Below are 20456 nucleotides of genomic sequence, written 5' to 3'. Positions count from 1 at the left end.
AGTGCAGACTGCTGCTCCATTTCCCAGCTGCCACCTAGTATGCCCTATTCTTGGCTCCCTAGAGGGATGCTACAGTTAAATTCATTAAGGCCTTGGAGATAATGACAGTCAGTTCTGCACCAGGCTGAACTCCTGGGGCAGGCAGTTTCCTTGTAAGCACTTGCCCTGTATTTTGACCGTTTCAACCTGCTTGGGTTCCTTTGGCTTCCAAAATATAGTGATGGCCCAGATGAGAGAGAAACTCGTGATGCAGCTAAGTTTCCCTTAAAATTATGCTATACAGATAGAATTCTTCAGTAAAAGAATGTGAGTTAGTGATTGTCTCCCTCCCAGGGGATCAACCTGGAGAGCAAGCATGAAGGAAAACAGAGCCCCAAGCGTCCTGCAGAGGCCTGTGGTCACCATACCTGGCGCGAATGCTTGCCTCTGTCTGGACTTGCTCGGTCACCTTTCACCTTTGTCTGGCAGGCTCTGCGGAGCCCCCAGGTCACTCTTGGCTAATGGTCTGCTTATCACTCAGTTCTTTCCTCGTGCCAGAGTAATCTGACAAATCTGATCTGATCTTTGTTGCGCACCTTCAGACCTTCACGGGTTCTTCCGTATTTCTTCAAGACTTGAGTCCCTTTTCCTCCTCCTCCTGGTATGTGAGACCTTCCGAATATCTCTCCGACCCTTCTCTTCACATCCCACCAGCCTAGCCGGGTCAGACAACTTGTTCTTGCTTGATGGCCGCAGCCTTGCCCACTGCCAGGCTCTGTCCTCTAGATTACAGTTCCCCCACATTGTCACCGGTGGGAACCAGATAAAAATGTCCCACAGAGCTGCCTCACAGCTTCCTCCTCTGTGAAATCGTCCTCCTCTCTCCCCTGAAGTCTCCCCTCCCCTGCACTGCCAGGGTACTAGTGGGGAAAGGAAATACCTTTCATAGCCGTGACAGCAATGCCATGTAGTAATTCTGTATCCTTATTTTTTTCCAGTAGATTTTGTGCTCCTTGATGGCAATGCCCATATCTGCCTGGCATTTTATAAGCCCCAGCATTTGAAAACTAAAACTACATTGATGTACCATGGCCCCTTTGCAGCCCAAATGGCTCCGCCTTGAAGCAGGTTCCCTATTCCTGTGCCCTGTCATCAAGATTTGGTCTCTGGAGGTTGACCAACCTCATCTTAGCTGCGCCCCATAACCTCCTGTCAGTCTTGCGCTCACCACCTTAGGAACTCACCTCGGCTATGACAGCCACTCCTTGTTACCTGCTAAGCTACTCCACTTCTAGGCCTGACAAATTGCTTCTTCCAGAACCTCTTCTTAAAGCGACCCAGCCCCTTTTCCTCCTGAACATTTAGAAATACATTTGGAACCTAGCAGAGGTTCAAAACCATTTCCACTCAGAGATTGCCAGCAGAATCTATTTAGCTAGGAGAATGGAAATGGCACTGGATGCCCAGCCTCCACAGCCTCTCTCTCCTCCCCTGCAGTGCTCCGGGCTGTGCAGAGGATCAACAAAGCTATCCGGAGGGGAGTGGCAGCTGACACTGTGAAGGAGCTGATGTGCCCAGAAGCCCAGCTGCCTCCAGTGTACCCCTTTGCCTCGGCTGTGTACCAGCAGGAGCTGGCAGTGCTCCAGCAGCAGCAGCAGGGGGTAAGCCCTAGAAGTGAGGGTCCAGCTCTCGGGTTCCCAAGCAGCTGGAGGGATCAGAGCAGTCAGTCCAGAGCACCCATGAGAGCACTGTTAAATGCTGACAAGTGACTAGGGGTGGGAGGGGGGCTGCCATCCTTGCCATCCTGGGTATATTATAATAGCAAATACCTTTGAGCAAACGCTGCTTTAAACACTCATTTAATGCTAAAAGAACCCTATAGGATAAGTAGTATTTCCATTTTAGAGATGAAGAAACAGATGCTGAGGTTAAGTAATTTGCCCCAAATGGCTATAGCTGGCAGTGCTGGGAGTGCATGCAAAGCCGAGTATACTTGAAGCCTATGCTTTTTACCACTCTGCTATCCCGCCTCCCCTCGTCCATACAGCTTCTCTGATGGTGAAGTGATAGGGCCTTCCCAGCCTGCTGGAGAAGTTAGAACACATCCGAGGGTCCAAGCAGAGACAGGGAGGGAGGTGTAGATGATGCGAATGAAGACAGTTTCACAGTAGGAGAATGGAGGGGGCAGAGCTTGGGGTAAATCTGGGAAGTCTTGGAAGAGAGGAGACTCAACAGAGAATCCTCCCCACAGCAGGCATTTACAGAGCCTCAAGTCCAGGCACAGCACCTGGGAAGGGGCTGGTCTCAGTGAATGTGAGGAAGTCTATGACAAGGAAGCAAAAAATAAGTCCTAAGAAGTAAGATATAGCCACTAATGTGGACTTTAGAGCCAGACCGCCTGAGTTAAATTTCAGCTCTGCTACTTCCCAGCTATGTGACCTTGAGCCAACTATTTACCTCCTCTGCCCCTCGATTCATGTATAAAATCAGAACAATAATATGTTTATCTCATAGGATTGTTGTAAGGATTAAATGAGTTAACATCTGTGCTTAGAAATGAGCCTGGCCTGAAAGTTTTAGCCATTATTATTATTAATTATTTGCAGCATTCTGTTTGTAGAAGACAGGAAGGGTGCTCCAGACAGGGCCAAGCACAGGGTGAAGACTGGGCAGGAAAGGGGCCCTTTGGTGTGTGGTATAGCACAGAGGGGCCTACTTTCTCTTCCTCTCTGTGTGCCCAGGGCTGAGTGCAGTTCTTAGTGTGTGGTAGGGACCAGTAGAACTCACTGGTTGAGTGTGGGCTCTGGTGTCTGGCAGTTAGGTTTAACTTATGTTACTTAACTATGGTCTCATCTGTGAAATGGGGATATCAATGGTACTTACTTCTTTGGCTTGTTAGAAAACTTAAGTGATAGTGTGCGCTAAGTACTTATACATTGAATACGTAGTAAGCATTATTAAGTTTAATTATTAGTGAGTGGATTAGGCCGTAGGGGTTTTGAGATGTAGACTCTGGGATGTGGGAGAGGCTTGGGGGCAGGAGGGCAGCTGGGCCCCCAGCCCTTCACCAGCCCGTGGAGACTCAGCCCTCCCTGTGTTGCAGGAGCTGGCCCAGGAGGAGCTCTTTGTGGCTGTGGAGATGCTCTCAGCCGTGGTCCTGATCAACTGGGCTCTGGAAGCCAAGGATGCTAGTGGCTTCTGGAGCAGTCTGGTGAACCCCGCCACGGGCCTGGCTGAGGTGGACAGGGAGAACGCTCAGCGGTAAGAAAGGTGTAGCAGCATGCTGAGGGAGGGGATGGGTGATGGAGAGAGTGTAGCCAAGACCCCAAGTTCTTGTGCTCGGAGGCTAGCCTTCTGCATGATGTCCTGTTTCTGGGCCCAGGCCCGGTCTCTGGGTCTTTTTGCAGTTCCCTGACCTGTGTTTCTTCTGGGAATGGTTGGGTTCACAGTCATTCCCCTTTCCTCCATTTATTTAATCTTTCATTGCTAATGTTTGAGTACCCACTCACGTGCCAGATACTAATCTAGGTGCTGGGGACAATAGCGAACAAAACACAGATTCTGCTGTCATCTGACTTTGTGCTAGCAGAGGAAGAGAGGCAAAAAACAAATACGTTAAATGATAAGGAGAGCTATGGTGATAAATGGGCTTCCCTGGTGGCTCAGTCGGTAAAGAATCCTCCTGTAATTGGGGAGACCTGGGTTTGATCCCTGGGTTGGGAAGATCCCCTGGAGGAGGGCATAGCAACCCGCTCCAGTATTTTTGCCTGGAGAATCCCATGGACAGAGGAGCCTGGTGGGCTGCAGTTCATGAGGTCGCAAAAAGTCAGACAACTAAGCGACTAAGCACAGCATACAGGGTGATAAATAAAACAGGGCAGAGAGGATAAAGGATGTGGGCCTGGTAAGCGTGGTTTGTGTCTGCTACTTGGCATGGTTATAGACGGCCTCTTTGGTAAGAGTGTCATTTTGAGGGAGACCTAAATGGCATACGTGATTGCCATGAGCTAGCTGTAGCACAGACTCTGAAAAAGAAGTGTCCTTGGTGTGTTCACAGAACACTGGGAGACCATGAGGTGGGGTGGAAGGAGGGGAGGAGAATAATGGGAGGTGAAATCTCAGATACCTGACCATGTAGGCCTCTGGCTTTTACTCCAGGTGAGGAGGAAGCCATGGGAGGGATCTGAGTGATGAGGGAGGTGATGCAATCTACTTTTAACAGGATCGCTCTGGCTGCTGTGCCAAGAATCTCGACTATAGGTTAAAAGGGAAAAGTAAGGAGACCTGTTAAATGTCAGAGTAATGCAGGCACAAGTTGATGGAGGCTTGGCCTAGGGCCACGGTAGTGGAGGTGGTGAAAAGGAGCCATATTTTGGATATATTCTGAAAGCTGAACTGACAGGATTTGGTTATGTGGTGGATATGGAGTATGAGAGAGAGTCAGGTGTGACCTCAAGATTTTTGGCCTGGGAAGTTGGAGTGGATATTTACCAAGATGGAGAAGACTGTGGAAGATGCAGAGCAAGTGGGGGAATCAGGAGTTAAGATGTGAGTTCAACATGAGGTGAGTGTCAGACATTCATGTGGAGATGCTGAGCAGGCAGCTGGCATTCATGAATGGGTTGCAGGTGTACTTTGGGGAGTCATTAGCACATGGTGCGTCAAGCCATGAGGTTAGGTGAGATCACTTAGAATGTGAGCATGGAGAGAGAAAGGCTTGAAGACTGAGTCTTGGGGTGCTCTGCTTAGAGGTGAAGGAGGAACTGGCAGAGGAGACTCAGAAAGGACAGCCTGTGAGGTTGATGTGATGTCCTGGAGGTCAAGCGTGGAAAGTCCAGAAGTTTCCCCTGACCTCTGGCTGGTGATGCACACGCTCCCCCCTCATCCTCACTCACCTGGCTGCCAGGTACTTTGATGCTCTGGTGAAGCTGCGACAGATACGTGGAGTGGATGGGGCCTTCCTGAGCTGGAATGACCTACAGGCTGCAGTGAGCCAGGTCAACGCCCAGGTCCAGGAAGAGACTGATCGTGAGTGGAGTCCAGGACAGGGGGATGACGGCCCAACTCGGACAGCCCCGTCCTTTAGCCATAAGCCTGTGCCCTCCGCCCACCTCCATCTCCCTTTCCCAGAGGTCCTTGCGGTCAGCCTCATCAATGAGGCTCTGGACCAGGACAACCCTGAGAAGACCCTCTCCTCCCTTCTGCTTCCTGCTGCCAGCCTGGATGATATCAGCCTTCCCGTTGCCCCTCGGTACCATCTCCTCCTCATGGCGGCCAAAAGGCGAAAGGCCCAGGTGAGGTTTGGGCTGGCTGGGTTGGTCACAAGCACAGGAAGAATATCGCCTGTGCGTAGAGCTGTGCCCAGTATGCACCCTGGGAAAGCCAGTCTGATGGACATGGTCCCTTCTGGGGATGGGAGGCAGGGGGCTTCTGATCTGGCCTTGGGGAAGAAGGGCAGAGGTCCAGTTGACAGCACAGAGTGGCCTGTGGGCACCTTGTGTGTGGGAAGAGCACAGGTCTGGGGGGCTGAGAACCCAGGCTGCATTCCCTGCTCTGACGCTCAGTGGCCATGTGACTTACAGCAAATCCCTAACGTCCCTGAGCTCTCCTTATACACTATGTAAAACACTACATGCCCTGGTCCTATCTCCCCACTGGAATGCGGGTAGAAACCAAGTGAGCTGACGGATGTGGCAGGGTTTTGAGCCTGTAATGCCCGAGTCGGTGGCAGCATAGAGAGTGGCTGAGGGCTACTAGTCCTGAGCCACACTAGCTGAGTTTGGATCCTGGCATCTGACCCTGCACATGTTACTCACCATCTCTGGGCCTCAGTTTCCTCACCTACAAGCTTGTTATAATCATAAACTTACCTCAGAGATACAAGGTTTAAGTGAAATAATAAGGCAGGGACACCAGCTAATGTTGATCGAGTTCTCACCCTGTGCCAAATATTGTCTTATGTGCTTTACAAATGTTAGTTCATAAGTGCTTTAGAACACTGCCTGGAACACCAGGGCTCAATAAAATGTTAGTTCAGAAAGTTCCTCTATGAATGAGGAGAGTGGGGAGGGAGCGGATTCTGGGGTTGGGGTTGGGTAAATCTAGGGAGGGAACAAGCCTGACAGCGAGGTGCGCACAGGCTACCTTGACCTGTGGGCAGAGAAGCCTGGGGAGGAAGGGGAAGGTGGAGGTCAGGGTCAGCACTGGCCTGAGAAGCTGTGCGTTGAGGCATAAGGGAACAGGGAGGAGGAGTGGGGAGAGCCCGTCACCCTCCGACGTGGGCTCTCCCTGGACATGGCTGAGGCACAAGGGCAGGAAAGGGAACTATTGAGAGCGTGGTGGATGCTGAAGGTTTCAGAGGGTTCTGGGGTGCTACGGCCCAGCCGAGTTGACACATGGCCTGAAAGCAGGGTGGGGAAGAACCCTGTGAGCCTGGCAGCAATCCAAGGGAGCCACATGGCTGTGCCCATGCAGGGTTGGCAGAGGGGCACAGAGACTGCTTATCCCTGTGGCTCCCCAAGTCAGCCTGCAGTTTGGCTCCCCTGGGCACCTGGGCTTGGGAACCTGGGGAGACCAGCCTGAACTCTCATCATATCCCATTGTTCTCAATTTATCAGGTGACAGGGGATCCTGAAGCTGTGCTGTGGCTGGAAGAGATCCGCCAGGAAGTGGTTAGAGCCAACCAGGATACAGATGCAGCTCAGAGAAGTAAACGGGCCGGGGTGGAGGTGGGGGGCAGTACTGGAGGGGAGAGGGTTTGGGGGAGGTGAGGAGATGTGGGCTCAGTGGGAGCCTAGACAGTCAGGTAGCCTCCCCAGTCACCTCCTTCTCCATTTCAACTGATTTGGGGAGGCAGGCCAGAAAGAGAACAGGAGGGCTGCTGCTTTGACCATAGGATGGATTTCCTAGCAGTCAGCTGGGCAGGAAATCCTCTGGAGTCGAGAGCCCCTGGTCCACCCACTGCCTCCTTCTATGCCTTCCTGTGTGCGCTTTCCTCCTGCAGTGTGAGCATGTGAAACAGGTGGGGGCCAAAAACTCATCCCATTTTCTACTGATAGCTTGAGTTTGGGTTTCAACAGTTAGCTCTGGTTAGAGAATGTTTAGTCTTGAAGTTGGCAAAGAGGGGTTGGCTTTGAGGAAAAGTAAAGGCCGAGTCAGCACAGACACTGGCCTTCTTGTGTGGGATGCTGATGATGTTAGTTCTCAGTGTCTGGAATCCATCTGTATGTCTGTTAGTGACTGGAAGGCAAGGGCTACATCAGTTCCCCCCACTTCTTGGACTTTATTCTCCTCCTATGAAACTGTCCTGTGGTGTCTCTGACCATGTCTTGCCCCAGAACTTCTGTACAAGCCTTCCTTTTACCAAGCCCTAGTCCAGCCCTGCGTTCGCTCGTGGCTCAGTGGTAAAGAATCCGCCTGTCCATACAGGGGACACAGGTCTGATCCCTGGGTTGGGAAAATCCCCTGGAGGAGGAAATGGCAACCCACTCTAGTATTCTTACCTTGGAAATTCCATAGACAGAGGAGCTGGATAGGCTACAGTCCATGGGGTTGCAAAAGAGTCAGACATGACTAGTGACTAAACAACAGCCCAGCCCTACACTGCTTTCTTCCAGGAAGCCTTCCTTGACTGCTACCTTTCCCTTTAAGCACAGCTGCATGCTGCTTCTTTTCATCTGTCCATCCTGGGATGTCCTTGTCCCTTCCATCACACAGCGTGATTTTGAGTCCTCCTTCTCTGGATTCCTTCACAATAGACAGGACAGAGCCTGTGGAACGGGCTCAAGGAAAAGTTGACCACTTCCTCTCTATACCCTTGTTAGTGGCTCTTGGTGTGGCTGCCATCAATCAAGCCATCAAGGAGGGCAAAGCAGCCCAGACAGAACGGGTATTAAGGAACCCTTCCGTGGGCCTCCGAGGAGTGGTTCCCGACTGTGCCGATGGCTACCAGCGGCTCCTGGAAGATGCCATGGCAAAGAAGCAGCGCCCAGGTAGTGGCCTCACCTTACCTCTCCCCTTCTTGGCCGGCCCCAGCTACCTCTCACCACCTCTGAGCCTTCTTTGCCTATTTGGCTTCTGCTTAGGAGATACAGCACTCTGGGTTCAACATGCCATGAAGGATGGCACTGCCTACTACTTTCACCTGCAGACCTTCCAGGGGACCTGGGAGCCACCCCCTGGCTGCCGCCTCAACACCTCCCACCTAACTTGGAAGGAGATCCAGGTTGGTGGAGCCCCTGTGAGAGAGGGGGCTCGTGGTTGGGAGGTTTCCTGTGGGAGAGGCTCCCACCCACCAGGACACCACAGGCCCTCTCTTCTTCCACTTCTGCAGTCAGCTGTCACCAAGGTCACCACTGCCCATGACCGCCAGCAGCTCTGGAAGGCCAACGTGGGCTTCATCATCCGGCTCCAGGCCCGCCTCCGCGGCTTCCTGGTCCGGCAGAAGTTTGCGAAACATTCCCACTTTCTGAGGACCTGGCTTCCAGCAGTTGTCAAGATCCAGGTAGCGGACTCTGCCCTTCTGAGGTGGCACAGCTGGGCTTCCCTGAATTTCAGAGGTTCCTCCTGCTGCTTCTTTGCTGAGTGGAGTTGGGGAGATCTTTTGGCCTCTGTGCAGTAGTAGTAAGGGATGGATGCTGGAGCCCAGACTACTTGGGTTTGAATCCCCTCTCCACCATGTTAACTAATTACTTACTCTCTCCCAGTTTCCTCATCTGAAAACTAGTCATCTGAAAGTTGTAGAACCCCTCTTCTAGGGTGTTATGAGGTGATATCTAAAGTACATTTGAACAGTACCTGGCAGATAGGCAAGAACACAGGCAAATGCTAGTTACTGTTGTCCTCATCATCACCATCCAGAGGGTATGAGAGCTGCTTTTTAGCTTCCCCACAGAGAGAGCGGAATAAGATTTAGCATGACATCAGGGTTTAGACACCAGGAGGACTAGAAAGGAGTAGTGAAGAGGTGGTAGTGGTGATTGTTAAACAGAAAAGGGATGGACTCCCTTGGGGAAAGCACTTCTACCTTTCTCTCCAGCCAGCCCTTTCCATTTTTATTCTTCCACCCTTTGGGTGGTTCAGTGTGGCCTCTGAGACCGACCCATAAGTCACTCAGGCACGAGGCGTTGGGCTGAGGTGCTTTCCAAGCCAGGAACGGTGGGAGCTGAGCAAACAGAGGCCTCCTCAGGCAGACATGCTCTGGAGGGTCTCATGGCAAGGTGGGCAGTGTAAAGAGACTTTATTTAATGAACACCTCCAAATGCCCAGTATCTGCAAAGGATACCACTTGGCACTGGGCAAGGGTGAGAGATGGTGTGTGAGACACAGATGCGTGCTCACGTGTCTTCCATTGCAGGAACTGGAATACAGTGGGTGTTAGATGTTGTGATAGTGGGGACACACGGATAATAGCAGAGAACCCTGAGGGAGCCGGAGGCACAGAGCCGGGCAAATGCCCTCGATGGTGATATGGAATACGTGGGCACTGAGCGCGCAGGCTTTAGGTCCTGAGGCTGCAGTTTGCGTTTTGGTCCTGTTACTTGTGGGCGCCTACCGAGCCCTTGCCAGCCCTCGGTTTCCTTATTCATATGGTGCTTGCCTCATGCTGGTTGTGAGGGTAAAGCAGGAAAATTACATGTAGCACTTAGTGTGGGGACATGCTCTATTGGTGAAAGCCGTTATGAGATGTTAAATTTGGGGGCATTGATCCCAGAACTCAGAACCTTAGCCATCAGCATTTAGTGTCTCAATCAATCCTCCTGAACACAGCCTGGGATTTCACACCAGCTAAGGAGCAGAGAAGCCACACCAACAGTGGGAGAGGGGACAGAGTTAGAAAGTGAGTTCGCCACCCATCCTAGAGCTGTGCTGACTCTGGCCTGGGTCTGGGAGGCAGAGAAGGGAGAGGGGGCCGGAACCCCAGGCCACCTGCCCTCCAGCTAGGGAGAGTGAGAGTCAGAAACGAAGCAGCTTGGGTCTCCTGAGAGCTCTAACCCTGGCCAGGACTCCAGTCAGGGTCAAAATTCTCACCAATCCAGACTGAGAGGCCTTCTCTCTTGAAGGAGAAGCCATGTGGGGATGGGTGGGTGGTAAAAGCAGAGAGGAGACCCCTCCGCCTTTTCCTATAACAACTAACAGTGTGTCAGGCAGTACCTGGAGTGGGAGGGGAAGGAGTGCTGAGAAGGGACATAGACTTGGGGCTCCCTGGCCTCTAGGCTCCAAAATAGACAGCTGGTACCATGGGACCAAGCTGCCTGTTTTATATCTTTCCCAACAGAAGGACGGTGTGAGTCTTAGGTGGAAAGCCTGCCCAGGAGAGTTGGCTTTAGGAAAGGCTGGAAGAGCAGTTGGCTGAAAGGGGGTGCTCTTTTAAAAAATGTTTTGGCTGTGCCATGTGGCATCTGGGATCTTTGTTCCTCGACCAGAGATTGAACACATACCCCCTGCACTGGAAGCACAGAGTCTTAACCACGGGATCACCAGGGAAGTCCCTGAAAGTCAATGCACTTAACACACTAAACCATGACATCTTCAGCGGCAGAGTGTCCTCCAGGGTCTGAGTGCCCAGGAGGAGTTTAATATGTGCCCTAAAACACAGGTATCAGTAGGTAGAGATAGGGCTGGGGTAAGGGCATAGATGGACAAAGGTTTGGGGCAGCAGATCATAAAGCATGTTTGAAAGAAAGTGAAATGTCTGAGGTGGCTAGACTTCTTAAGGATGTAGGAACCAGTAGACAGTCAGACAGGAGTGTGGGATCAGATGGTTGAGATGTCCTGGAAACTGGGGCTATGAGAAGCATGATCCAAGTAGTGTTTTAGGAAAATTCACACAAGCTTGGGGTGAAGGGGGAAAGGCCCACAGGAAGGACACCAAAACAGAAGGGAGTCATGGGATTTGTGTCTTAGAGACCAAAGCAGGTGTGATTATTAAGGAGAGGGTCATTTAGACACCTTTGCAGCAGACTAGTCAGCGAGGAAAGGCCATCAGCCTGACAGCTGAATTACTAGGGACCTTGGAGGGAAAATTTGCTCAGAGCTGAGGTTCAGAGCTAAGTGGTAGAGTTGTAAAGAGAAGTGTGAGTTATGAGAACATGAATGACCCGCTGCCCAGAGGGCCGTTGGCAGAGATGGTGGGCACACAGCTCTGTGCCTGCACACACTTTCCAGCCATTGCACCATGCACGTCTCCAGACTTTGGATTGTGTGATGGTGTGTGGGTAGTTTTTTTTTTAATATGTATCTGTTTGGCTACATTGGATCTTAATTGCAGCACGCAGGATCTTCGCTGTGTCACGCAAGGTCTTTCATTGCGGATCACAGACTCTCCAGTTGTAGCACGAAGGCTTAGTTGCGCCATGGCATGTGAGATGTTAGTTGCCTGACCAGGAATCAAACCCACATTCCCTGCATTGCAAGGCAAATTCTTAACTACTGGACTACCAGCGAAGTCCTATGGGTAGTGGTTTTATGGGTGGATGAGTATGTTGTAGGGGATATGGTACATGCTGTGGTGAAGTCGGTAAGTGTATGCTTTACTAATATCTTTTAAGCTTGTGTCTTAACTCTTGTTTCTGTGAGGAGGTGTTGGTTATAAATGTATGTTTGATTGCATAGTGCATGCGTCAGAGTTTGTGTGCGTGAGTATGTGTTTGCTGGGTCCAGGGAGTGTGGCAGAGGGCCTGAGTGGCTACATGCAGATGTTTAGTCTTCCCCATGAAGTTGGCAGTTCTTTGAGGACAGAGCCAAATTTGCCTCTCCACTCTCCTTTCCTGCCTCCCCACCACCCTTTTCTGGAGAGTCCAGAACGAAGCTTTTCCCACAAGCTTTTCAGGGCCATCGGGACCAGCTGGGATCATCTTTCTCCCGCTTCTGATCTGCAGGCTCATTGGCGTGGTTACAGACAGCGGAAGATTTACCTGGAACGGTTGCAGTATTTAAAAGCGAACACAAATGCCGTAATCAAGGTAGCTCCCATGATTTGGGTGGGTTTCTGGCTCTCTTAAAGGACCCTCTGAAAGCCATTTGTAGTCTTCTCACCTCCCATGACCTCTGGAGAAGGCTGAATTGGCCTGGGTCTAAGGGTGGGCCCTGAGCCTGGAGCTCTGAGTCAGTCTGTCTCTGCCCCCAGATCCAGGCTTGGGCCCGGATGTGGGCAGCTCGGAGGCGATACCGGAAGCGTCTGGGCTACTTCCAGAAGAATGTGAGTGTCATTCTGCTTCCCTTGTCCCCATACCCCACCTTTATCCATGAGACCAGGGCAGGGGCCACCAACAGTCCTTTTTCCATCTGCATTCATGACAGGTTAGCTCCATTGTGAAGATCCAGGCATTTTTCCGAGCCAGAAAAGCCCGGGATGACTACAGGATGTTAGGTAAAGTGCCTGGTTTCCCTCCTCTGTCTGTGCAAGTGACTGTCCTTGTGAGCTTCCTGGCTTTCAACAGCGAACGAGGCAGAAAGCCATACCACCCCGTAAACAGGGGCCTTGGAGAAGTGGTCTGACCTTCCTGAGCCTTTCTCTCACCAACAGCTAACGCCTACAACCTTGAGCATGCACCATAGGACCCAAAGTGGGCTGAGGAGTGAGGAGGTGTGCTCCTGCCTTTGCCAATCCCCCAGTTTGGTGGGAATGATAGGAGTCCCCTGAGAGTCAGGCAGGTCTAGGTATCCCTCCTGGAGCCACACAGCAGGTTAGGGGAAGGTACAAGTGCAGGAATGTGGGACAGGGCTGGTGACAAAAGCCCCCCGCCCCACCCCAGCAACAGATAACCTCATCACAGGAAAAGTCCCTCAAACCAGCTACTGTCTGTACCAGGCTTTGATTTTCTTCCTCTTACTATGACACAAGTCAAAAAAGCAAAAAAAAAAAAGAGAGAGAGAGAGAAGGGGAAAGGGAAGGAAAAAGGGAAGGAAAGGCTCTTTTCCCTATAGTTCCAGCCTTCCCCCTCTTTGCCCTCTTCCCTGACCCATGACTCTAACCCCATTAGTGGCCCAACCCACAGGAAGGCAGACCTGGAGTCCTTTCTGTGGTCCTGGGGAACTTGCGGGGGTTCCATCTTCCTGCCCCATGGTTCCCAATAGTTGAACATCTCCCTAAAGGCTTACAGAGGTCCTTCAGAGCCCTCTTGATTCCTGTGTTAAAGCCCAGAAACCCAGCCTTGGAAGTCTGCCTCCTTTTGGTGAAGTGGACTAGTGGTCCATCTCCAGGTTGGCCTCCAGCCCTGGGTTTCCTGAAGAGGTGGGCCCCTTTCCTTCCTGGGCCCGAGACCACGCTTCTGGGCTTCAAGGTTGAGTACAGTGTCCAGGAATCGTCTCCTTCACCTCTTCAGTCCCTCTTCCCACCCTGTCCTGTGGCAGGGGTGCCCCTGCCCCTCTCTGACCACAGAAACTCAGCCCATTTGCTTCTGGGCAACTAGCTGCTTTTCCCTCCTTACCTCTCCCCAGCTTGGCCATTTCTGTTTTCTTTCTTGCTGTTACATTAACACCAGTGCCCTGGGGCATCCTTTATCTTCTTTTTCTTCCTTAGTTTATAGTTTTTTCTGGAAGAATTTGTTTTTTCCTGGTGTGTCTCCCAACTTCATTAGTCCCACTCCACGTAGGGAACTGCCACTTACTAGCCATGTGGCCCTAGGCAAGTTACTGAATTTCTTTATTGCCTCCACCTTCTCACTTATAAAATGGAGATAAGGATCAGGTCGAGTTGTTGTGAGGATCAAATGAGTTAAGTGCTGAATCTTGTTGAATCCAAGATGCCATCAGTTGACTTTGGTTCCACGACTCTTCACTCCTCAAAGATCTGTCCTCCGTGCAGTAGCCAAATTAGTTTATTAAACCTTGTGATCTTATCACTCTCCTTCTTAAAACATGTCAGGATGCCTCACCGCCCTGGGGATAAAGTCCAGCCTCCTAAGTGCAGCTTCTGAAACTCTCTGACCCAGCCTCTCCTGCAGCTCTGGCCTCACTAGCCCCCGCCCTGTCCCCCCCCTACCTGCACCCTCCACTCCATGCTCCAGACACGGCCTTTGGTGGCACACTTTTACTTCCCCAAAGGCCCCCATGCTTGCCCCTCTCAGAGCACTAAACCATACTGTAGTGAGTTGTTTAATTGTCTGCTTCCTTTACTGAATAGCCTTTAAGGACCAGGCCTAGTTTTGTTCATCTTCCATAACTGACCCTTTTATTTCTTACTAGCTGTGTAGCCTAGGGCAAGTTACTTACTCTCTCTGTGCCTGAGTGATCTCATCAGTAAGTTACAGTGTATAAAGTATGTAAAGCACTTAGAGCAGTTTCTGTTCCATAGTGAAAATTGTATGTCTTCAGTTCAGTCAGTTCAGTTCAGCCGCTCAGTCATGTCCAATTCTTTGCGACTCCCATGGACTGCAGCACGCCAGGCCTCCCAGTCCATTACCAACTCCCAGAGTTTACCCAAACTCATGTCCATTGAGTTGGTGACGCCATCCAACTATCTCATCCTCTGTCATCCTCTTCTCCTCCTGCCTTCAGTCTTTCCCAGCATCAGGATCTTTTCCAATGAGTCAGTTCTTTTCATCAGGGGGCCAAAGTATTGGAATTTCAGCTTCAGCATCAGTCCTTCCAATAAATATTCAGGATATTTCTTGTTATTCCCTGTAGCTCAGCCCTGAGACTCTTCTTTGCTCAAATGCTCATTCCAAAAGAGATTCAAGGAGAATCCATCTAGCTCTGATCTCCCTATATTATAAAACCCATTGTTGTATGAGGGTCAGGCAGGGCCGCGTGGAGGCTGTTAGGTGGAAGTAGACTCGGGATGAAGGATGAGTAAGTCAACCTGGCACGAGGTGGGAATGAATCAGAATGGGGGGGCCCTAGGGGATCATCAGAAGCTGCTAGGGCTCTGACTTTAGGGCGGGATGACACTGAGATAGGCCCAGGTTAGGGGGAACACAGGCAGAGGAAAGCAGCTTTTGTGTCATCCCTGGTTATAAGACAAGGAGTTCAGAGACAGGACTGGCTGGGAGGCTGCCCACTGCCCTCCAGCTGCAGGCAGAACCATTAGAAAAGAACTGGAGTTGGGTACCTGCTGGCTTCAAGCAGCATGGACACTGAGGGTGGGGTTACTGGGGAAGAGGGCGGCGAGGAGGTGTCTGGTGAGGACATGTCTAATCCTGGTACCTCATCTCTTCCTGCCAGTCCACACACCCCACCCCCCACTCAGTGTGGTACGCAGATTTGTCCACCTCTTGAATCAAAGCCAGGAGGACTTCTTGGCTGAGGCAGAGCTGCTGAAGCTCCAGGAGGAGGTGGTCAGGAAGATCCGGTCCAATCAGCAGCTGGAACAGGACCTCAATCTCATGGATATTAAGATTGGCCTGCTGGTGAAGAATCGAATTACCCTGCAGGTGAGGGGCCCACCCGAAATCTAGCTAGTGGCCTCTGGAGAGGTGATGCTGGCCATTCTCTGGTTGCTAATCAGATATTTTCTAAATATCTAGATTTTATCATCTGGTTTAGTTCCTTGTTCCAGCGGTCCTCTGCCCTTCTAGTCATTTGTTGGGGGCACATGATATAATGGAAAGAGCACTGGACATAAAACTGTAATGCCCGGCTCTGCTGACTCCTAGTGATGGAGGATTAACTCCTAGTGATGGAGGTTAAACAACCAACTGGAGGCTGGTTGTTTAACCTCTCAGTCTGTTTCCTCATTAGTAAAGTGGGAATAATGAGAGTGCTCACCAGGGCAGATGTGAAAATAGATATGAGAGCTCCTTAACCTGTCAGTTACCATACATATATGCTGTGATGAGGCAGAAGTGATGCAGCAGTATCTCCACCTCAACTCTGTACAACAGGCTAATGAGAAGTCAGAGCAGAAATGGACAGACCTGGCGCCTCAGTCCCGCAACCCAGCTCTCTTTGGAGACTCACCTGGTGAGAGCAGAGGTGCCAGGTGGAGTCTCAGGACAGCAGGAGGCCCTTCCTCATCCTAGAACCGTTTGTCTCCCCCTGGCTCATGGCTTGAATACCTTGCACAGCAGAAAGCCCAGGCTCTTCAAAGCACTGACTCTAGACCATATGTTCTGTGCTCTGTGCTGGCCTGGATGGGTTGTATCACCTGCTCCCCCGTCCCGGCAGGAAGTGGTCTCCCACTGCAAGAAGCTGACCAAGAAGAATAAGGAACAGCTGTCGGATATGATGGTTCTGGATAAGCAGAAGGGATTAAAGTCGCTGAGCAAAGAGAAACGGCAGAAGCTAGAAGCTTACCAACACCTCTTCTACCTGCTCCAGGTGAGCAGAGGGCTTTGGGAGGAGACATCTCTATTCTCTCCTGAGGGCCTGGGACCTGAGGCCTTCATGTCTAAGCCCTCACCTGCGTACCAGGAGTCCTTTCCTGCCATCCTAACATCTTGTACCCAGGAAAGAGACTGCCTCCTTTCATTTGTCTGGAATGTTCCTAGGACCCTTGAGAAAGTGTAGCAGTGCTCTCTATTCCTAGTTCCAGTCAGCAAAGCCTTTCTTTATCTGATCACTAGTCCTTGAGGTACATTATCAGCCATTCCTATCTCCCCATTGCTTTCAGACTCAACCCAGCTACCTGGCCAAGCTGATCTTTCAGATGCCTCAGAACAAAACCACCAAATTCATGGAGTCAGTGATTTTCAGTCTGTACAACTATGCCTCCAACAGCCGAGAGGCCTATCTCTTGCTCCAGCTGTTCAAGGCAGCACTCCAGGAGGAGATCAAGTAGGTTTTCCAGAAGCAAAAAGAATGGGAAGAGAAGGGGTTAAGAAATGCCACTGTTGGCTCCTTCACAAGGTGACAATTTATTGAGGTTTGAAGGTAGAAATGGACTCAGAAGACCTCTTTTTTCTGCCTCCCAGGGAGGCAGGGCATCTCTTGGGACAGCCTGGGGGGAGGACATGTGCTGACATGTTAACATCACAGCTGAGACAGACCTAACAGGACTGTCCTTAAGAGGAGGGATGCCAGCACAGGCTTTAAAGAAAATCTCAAAAGGAAAAGCAGCTCTTCTATACCAAGGCAGGAGACCAGCTTCAATAACCTCCTAATCCACAGGTCAAAGGTGGAGAAGCCCCAGGATATGGTGACAGGCAACCCGACTGTGGTGAGGCTGGTGGTGAGATTCTATCGGAACGGACGGGGGCAGAGTGCCCTCCGGGAGATCCTGGGCAAGGTGATCCAGGACGTGCTGGAGGACAAGATGCTCAGTGTCCACACAGACCCTGTCCACCTCTACAAGAGCTGGATCAACCAGACTGAGGCCCAGACAGGGCAGCGCAGGTGGGCAGATGGGCAGAGGGAGAGCTCTCTTTGATCAGCTTGGTCTTGGGCCTCACTGGGGAAGCTTGAGTGCGCTTTGAAGGTGGCATATAAATGAGCTTGCTGATTTATGTAAATATGACACCAGCCCTATAGGATGAAATAAGGTAGCCTTTTAGACCCCCTCTGGTAATTAACATGGAACTGATGTAAATGACACCGGACCTGGTGCGCTTAACATAGAGTGAGCCCAGATGAATATGCAAATGTGTATAATTGCTGTGTCAGTGCTTGCAAATGATTTGTCAGATATACTGGGAGTTGGGATCGGACTCCTTATCGATAGGCATATAGCTGAATATTCAGATTTATAGATGAATAGGCAAATGAGGTAGTGGAAGAAATACATTGGCCTTCTAGATTGGAGGCATTAACTGAGGTGCATAGGTACTAGGGAGATGGAGCCACAGAGGAGAGTAGGCAGTGCTAGTGGCTTCTCTGGATGGCGCACAGGCATCCAGGTGGGGGGACGGCAAGGCCCTGGCCCAGCCTTCAGCATCCCCACAACTACCAGAGACTTGCAGGGCAGGCCTGGTCTCCTCTGGTTCCCGCTGGGATCTTTCCACAGACCCCAGGCCCTCTATTTCCTCCTACACTCTTCTACCTCCCCATAGGTGCTTCATCTCTTCTTCCACCCACATCACTCTAGTCCTCTCTGAGTCCTTTCTCTTATTCTGGCCTAAACCCTGGGCTGCCCTCAGCATGTATGTATGAGATCTTGTAGTGAGATAAGTTTAAGGGGTGGAGCCTCAGGGAGGGGAGGCCTTGGGAGGGGTTTCTGGCTGATAGTTTGTCTCTCTCTGCCCACAGCCACCTCCCCTATGATGTCACCCCAGAGCAGGCTTTGAGCCACCCTGAAGTCCAAAGACGACTGGACATCTCCCTCCGCAACCTCCTCACCGTGACTGATAAGTTTCTTGCAGCCATCATGTCATCTGTGGACCAAATTCCGTATGTGCAACAGCCTAGGCATGGATCTCCGGAGGGCTCGGGCATGGTGGGGAGAGCAGAGCAGTCCTGAAGGGTGGCAGGCAGGAAGGGAAACTGGGCTGGGGGTGCTCACAGGCTTCCAGGAGGTGGGTGGAGAAGGTGTGAAGCCCCTGCTAGAGACTTGTGCGGGATTATAGCACACACGGATCTAGTGGGCAGTCAAGACATCCCTGGGCCAGAGAAAGTTACCTCAAGTGATTATGGGGACATATGATTGTCTGAATGTAAGTGGTGGAAAATATAAAATTCTTCAGTCTATAAAGTCAAAAATAAGAAAACTTCACACCAGTAAAGCACATTATAAAAGTCTTTTCCTTTCTTAAAATTTAGTCAATAATTATTTTCTGAAAAGCAAATGATTGAAAATATTGACAAGGTGGGTCTCCTCTAGATCTTCACTCATCCAACCAGCCTTCCTGGTGCTCAGTGGTGCCCGGGGCAAGGTGGGGATGCGGGAGAGGAGAGCCCACAGAGCTCATGTCCCTGCTCCCCAGACCTGGAAGACTGGATTAAGGATTTACAGTTAGGATTCAGAAAAGATTGTCCTAGGACTGATAAAGGAAAGCACACAGTGAGCTGTGAACTTCTCTCCCTGGTACCCCAGGAGGAGGCAATAGCTTTTTAAAGTATTTAATTAAATTTTTAGGTGGCACATCCATAATAGGAATAATAATAATAAGGTCCCAGGGATCAAACCCAGGTCTCCCACCTTGCAGGCAGATTCTTTACCATCTGAGCCACCAGGGAGGCCGTTTGAATTGCACTCTACCATTACTTTCACAAAAATAATTTTACTTGATCCTCACAGAAGCCCTAGGAGATAGAGAGGGCAAGAATGAGCAGTCCCATTTTCCAGACCAGGAAACAAACTTGTAAGGGGAGTGCAATAGCCTGAGCTGACATCTCTGGTTAGTGGTGGATTCAGGACCAGATGCTTCTACTCCAGTTCATTGTCCTCCTGGGCCTGCCTCTAGCCCAGACCAGGCCCGCACAGATGCTCTGTGATAACAGAGCCTCCCGGGCTGTCCTGGGATGGGGTTCTGGCTGTAGGTGTCAGACACCGAACATACAGGCTCAAGGTGCTTCTGTGGGGAAGGCAGGATGGACACTGGGATCTGGGGTGTCCCCAGGAGAGACTAAAGGGGGCCAAAGAAGAGGCTCTGGAGACAGGCTGGAGGCTCCAGGAGAGCTGGCTGGGCCCTGGTCCTGGGTGCTGACACAAGGGCATGAGGGAGGGACAAGGCCCAGAGATGTTTGGAGGAAGCCGCAGGGAGCTGGCTATGGGAAGTGGAGGGTCAGTTCTGGTGTGGCTATGCCCAGGGAAGGAGAGGCGGGCACTCAGGCCCTCGCGCTGGGATGGGGGCAGGGCCATAGTGCACCTATTGCCTGGCCCCAGGTACGGGATACGATACGTGGCCAAGGTCCTGAAGACAACTCTGGCAGAGAAGTTCCCCGATGCCACAGAGAGCGAGATCCATAAGGCAAGTGTCGCCCATCCCCACCCTGAGAGCTCTGCTTTGCCCTGATGGTGGCTGTGAACCCCCAGAATGAGACCAAAGCACCAAAAAAAAAACACCTATGCTATAAAAAGCCAAGAAGGCGAATATTCTCCACCCCGTCAGTCAAGCCTGGCTCACCAGCAGGGCTCAGGTGGCAGGTGGGAAGGCATCCAGGACAGCAGTTCCCAGTATACAACCCTGGGCTTGTCAGGGAGGGTTCTAGTTCCAGCTATGGCTAACGTTTGCTGCGTGACCTGAGCAAGTTGCTGCTCTGCTCTGGGTCTGTTTTCTATACAAGGATGGGATTGACCCAGGGGCTCCTTCCAACTAGCTGAGCTGAGAGAACGGGGCTGGGGCTGTGGAGGTGGGCCACAGGCGCTTCTACGATAGTCTCCTCTGCCCGCAGGTGGTGGGGAACCTCCTATACTACCGCTTCCTGAACCCGGCTGTGGTGGCCCCCGACGCCTTCGACATCGTGGCCATGGCAGCAGGTGGCGCGCTGGCGGCCCCCCAGCGCCACGCCCTGGGGGCTGTGGCTCAGGTCCTGCAGCACGCTGCGGCCGGCAAGGCCTTCCCCAGGGAGAGCCAGCACCTGCGCGTCTTGAATGACTATCTGGAAGAGACGCACCTCAAGTTCAGGTCTTGGCCCCAGCTTCCTGTTCCTCTCTGTTTCCT

At 51.5% G+C, this 20456-nt stretch overlaps 1 protein-coding gene across 2 annotated transcripts in view; it reads left to right on the top strand.

Moving 5' to 3' along the window:
- IQGAP3 (IQ motif containing GTPase activating protein 3) overlaps positions 1–20456 on the top strand; it is a 45524-nt gene that overhangs the window by 12022 nt on the left and 13046 nt on the right. For both annotated transcript variants that reach the window (XM_070367356.1, XM_070367355.1), the window contains exons 12-29: positions 1477–1640; positions 3083–3240; positions 4886–5007; positions 5110–5273; positions 6597–6687; positions 7803–7970; positions 8064–8203; positions 8312–8482; positions 11859–11942; positions 12107–12178; positions 12280–12349; positions 15145–15353; positions 16087–16239; positions 16532–16695; positions 17029–17253; positions 18103–18243; positions 19679–19763; positions 20188–20420. In XM_070367356.1, the coding sequence (XP_070223457.1) occupies positions 1477–1640; positions 3083–3240; positions 4886–5007; positions 5110–5273; positions 6597–6687; positions 7803–7970; positions 8064–8203; positions 8312–8482; positions 11859–11942; positions 12107–12178; positions 12280–12349; positions 15145–15353; positions 16087–16239; positions 16532–16695; positions 17029–17253; positions 18103–18243; positions 19679–19763; positions 20188–20420 (2614 nt within the window). The remainder of the gene's footprint in view (positions 1–1476; positions 1641–3082; positions 3241–4885; positions 5008–5109; positions 5274–6596; positions 6688–7802; positions 7971–8063; positions 8204–8311; positions 8483–11858; positions 11943–12106; positions 12179–12279; positions 12350–15144; positions 15354–16086; positions 16240–16531; positions 16696–17028; positions 17254–18102; positions 18244–19678; positions 19764–20187; positions 20421–20456) is intronic.

This window comes from Bos mutus, chromosome 3, assembly GCF_027580195.1.
Source record: "Bos mutus isolate GX-2022 chromosome 3, NWIPB_WYAK_1.1, whole genome shotgun sequence".
NCBI classification, from domain to species: Eukaryota; Metazoa; Chordata; class Mammalia; order Artiodactyla; family Bovidae; genus Bos; species Bos mutus.
The sequence above is the reverse complement of the archived record's forward strand: the minus strand, read 5'-3'. Positions and strand labels throughout refer to the sequence as shown.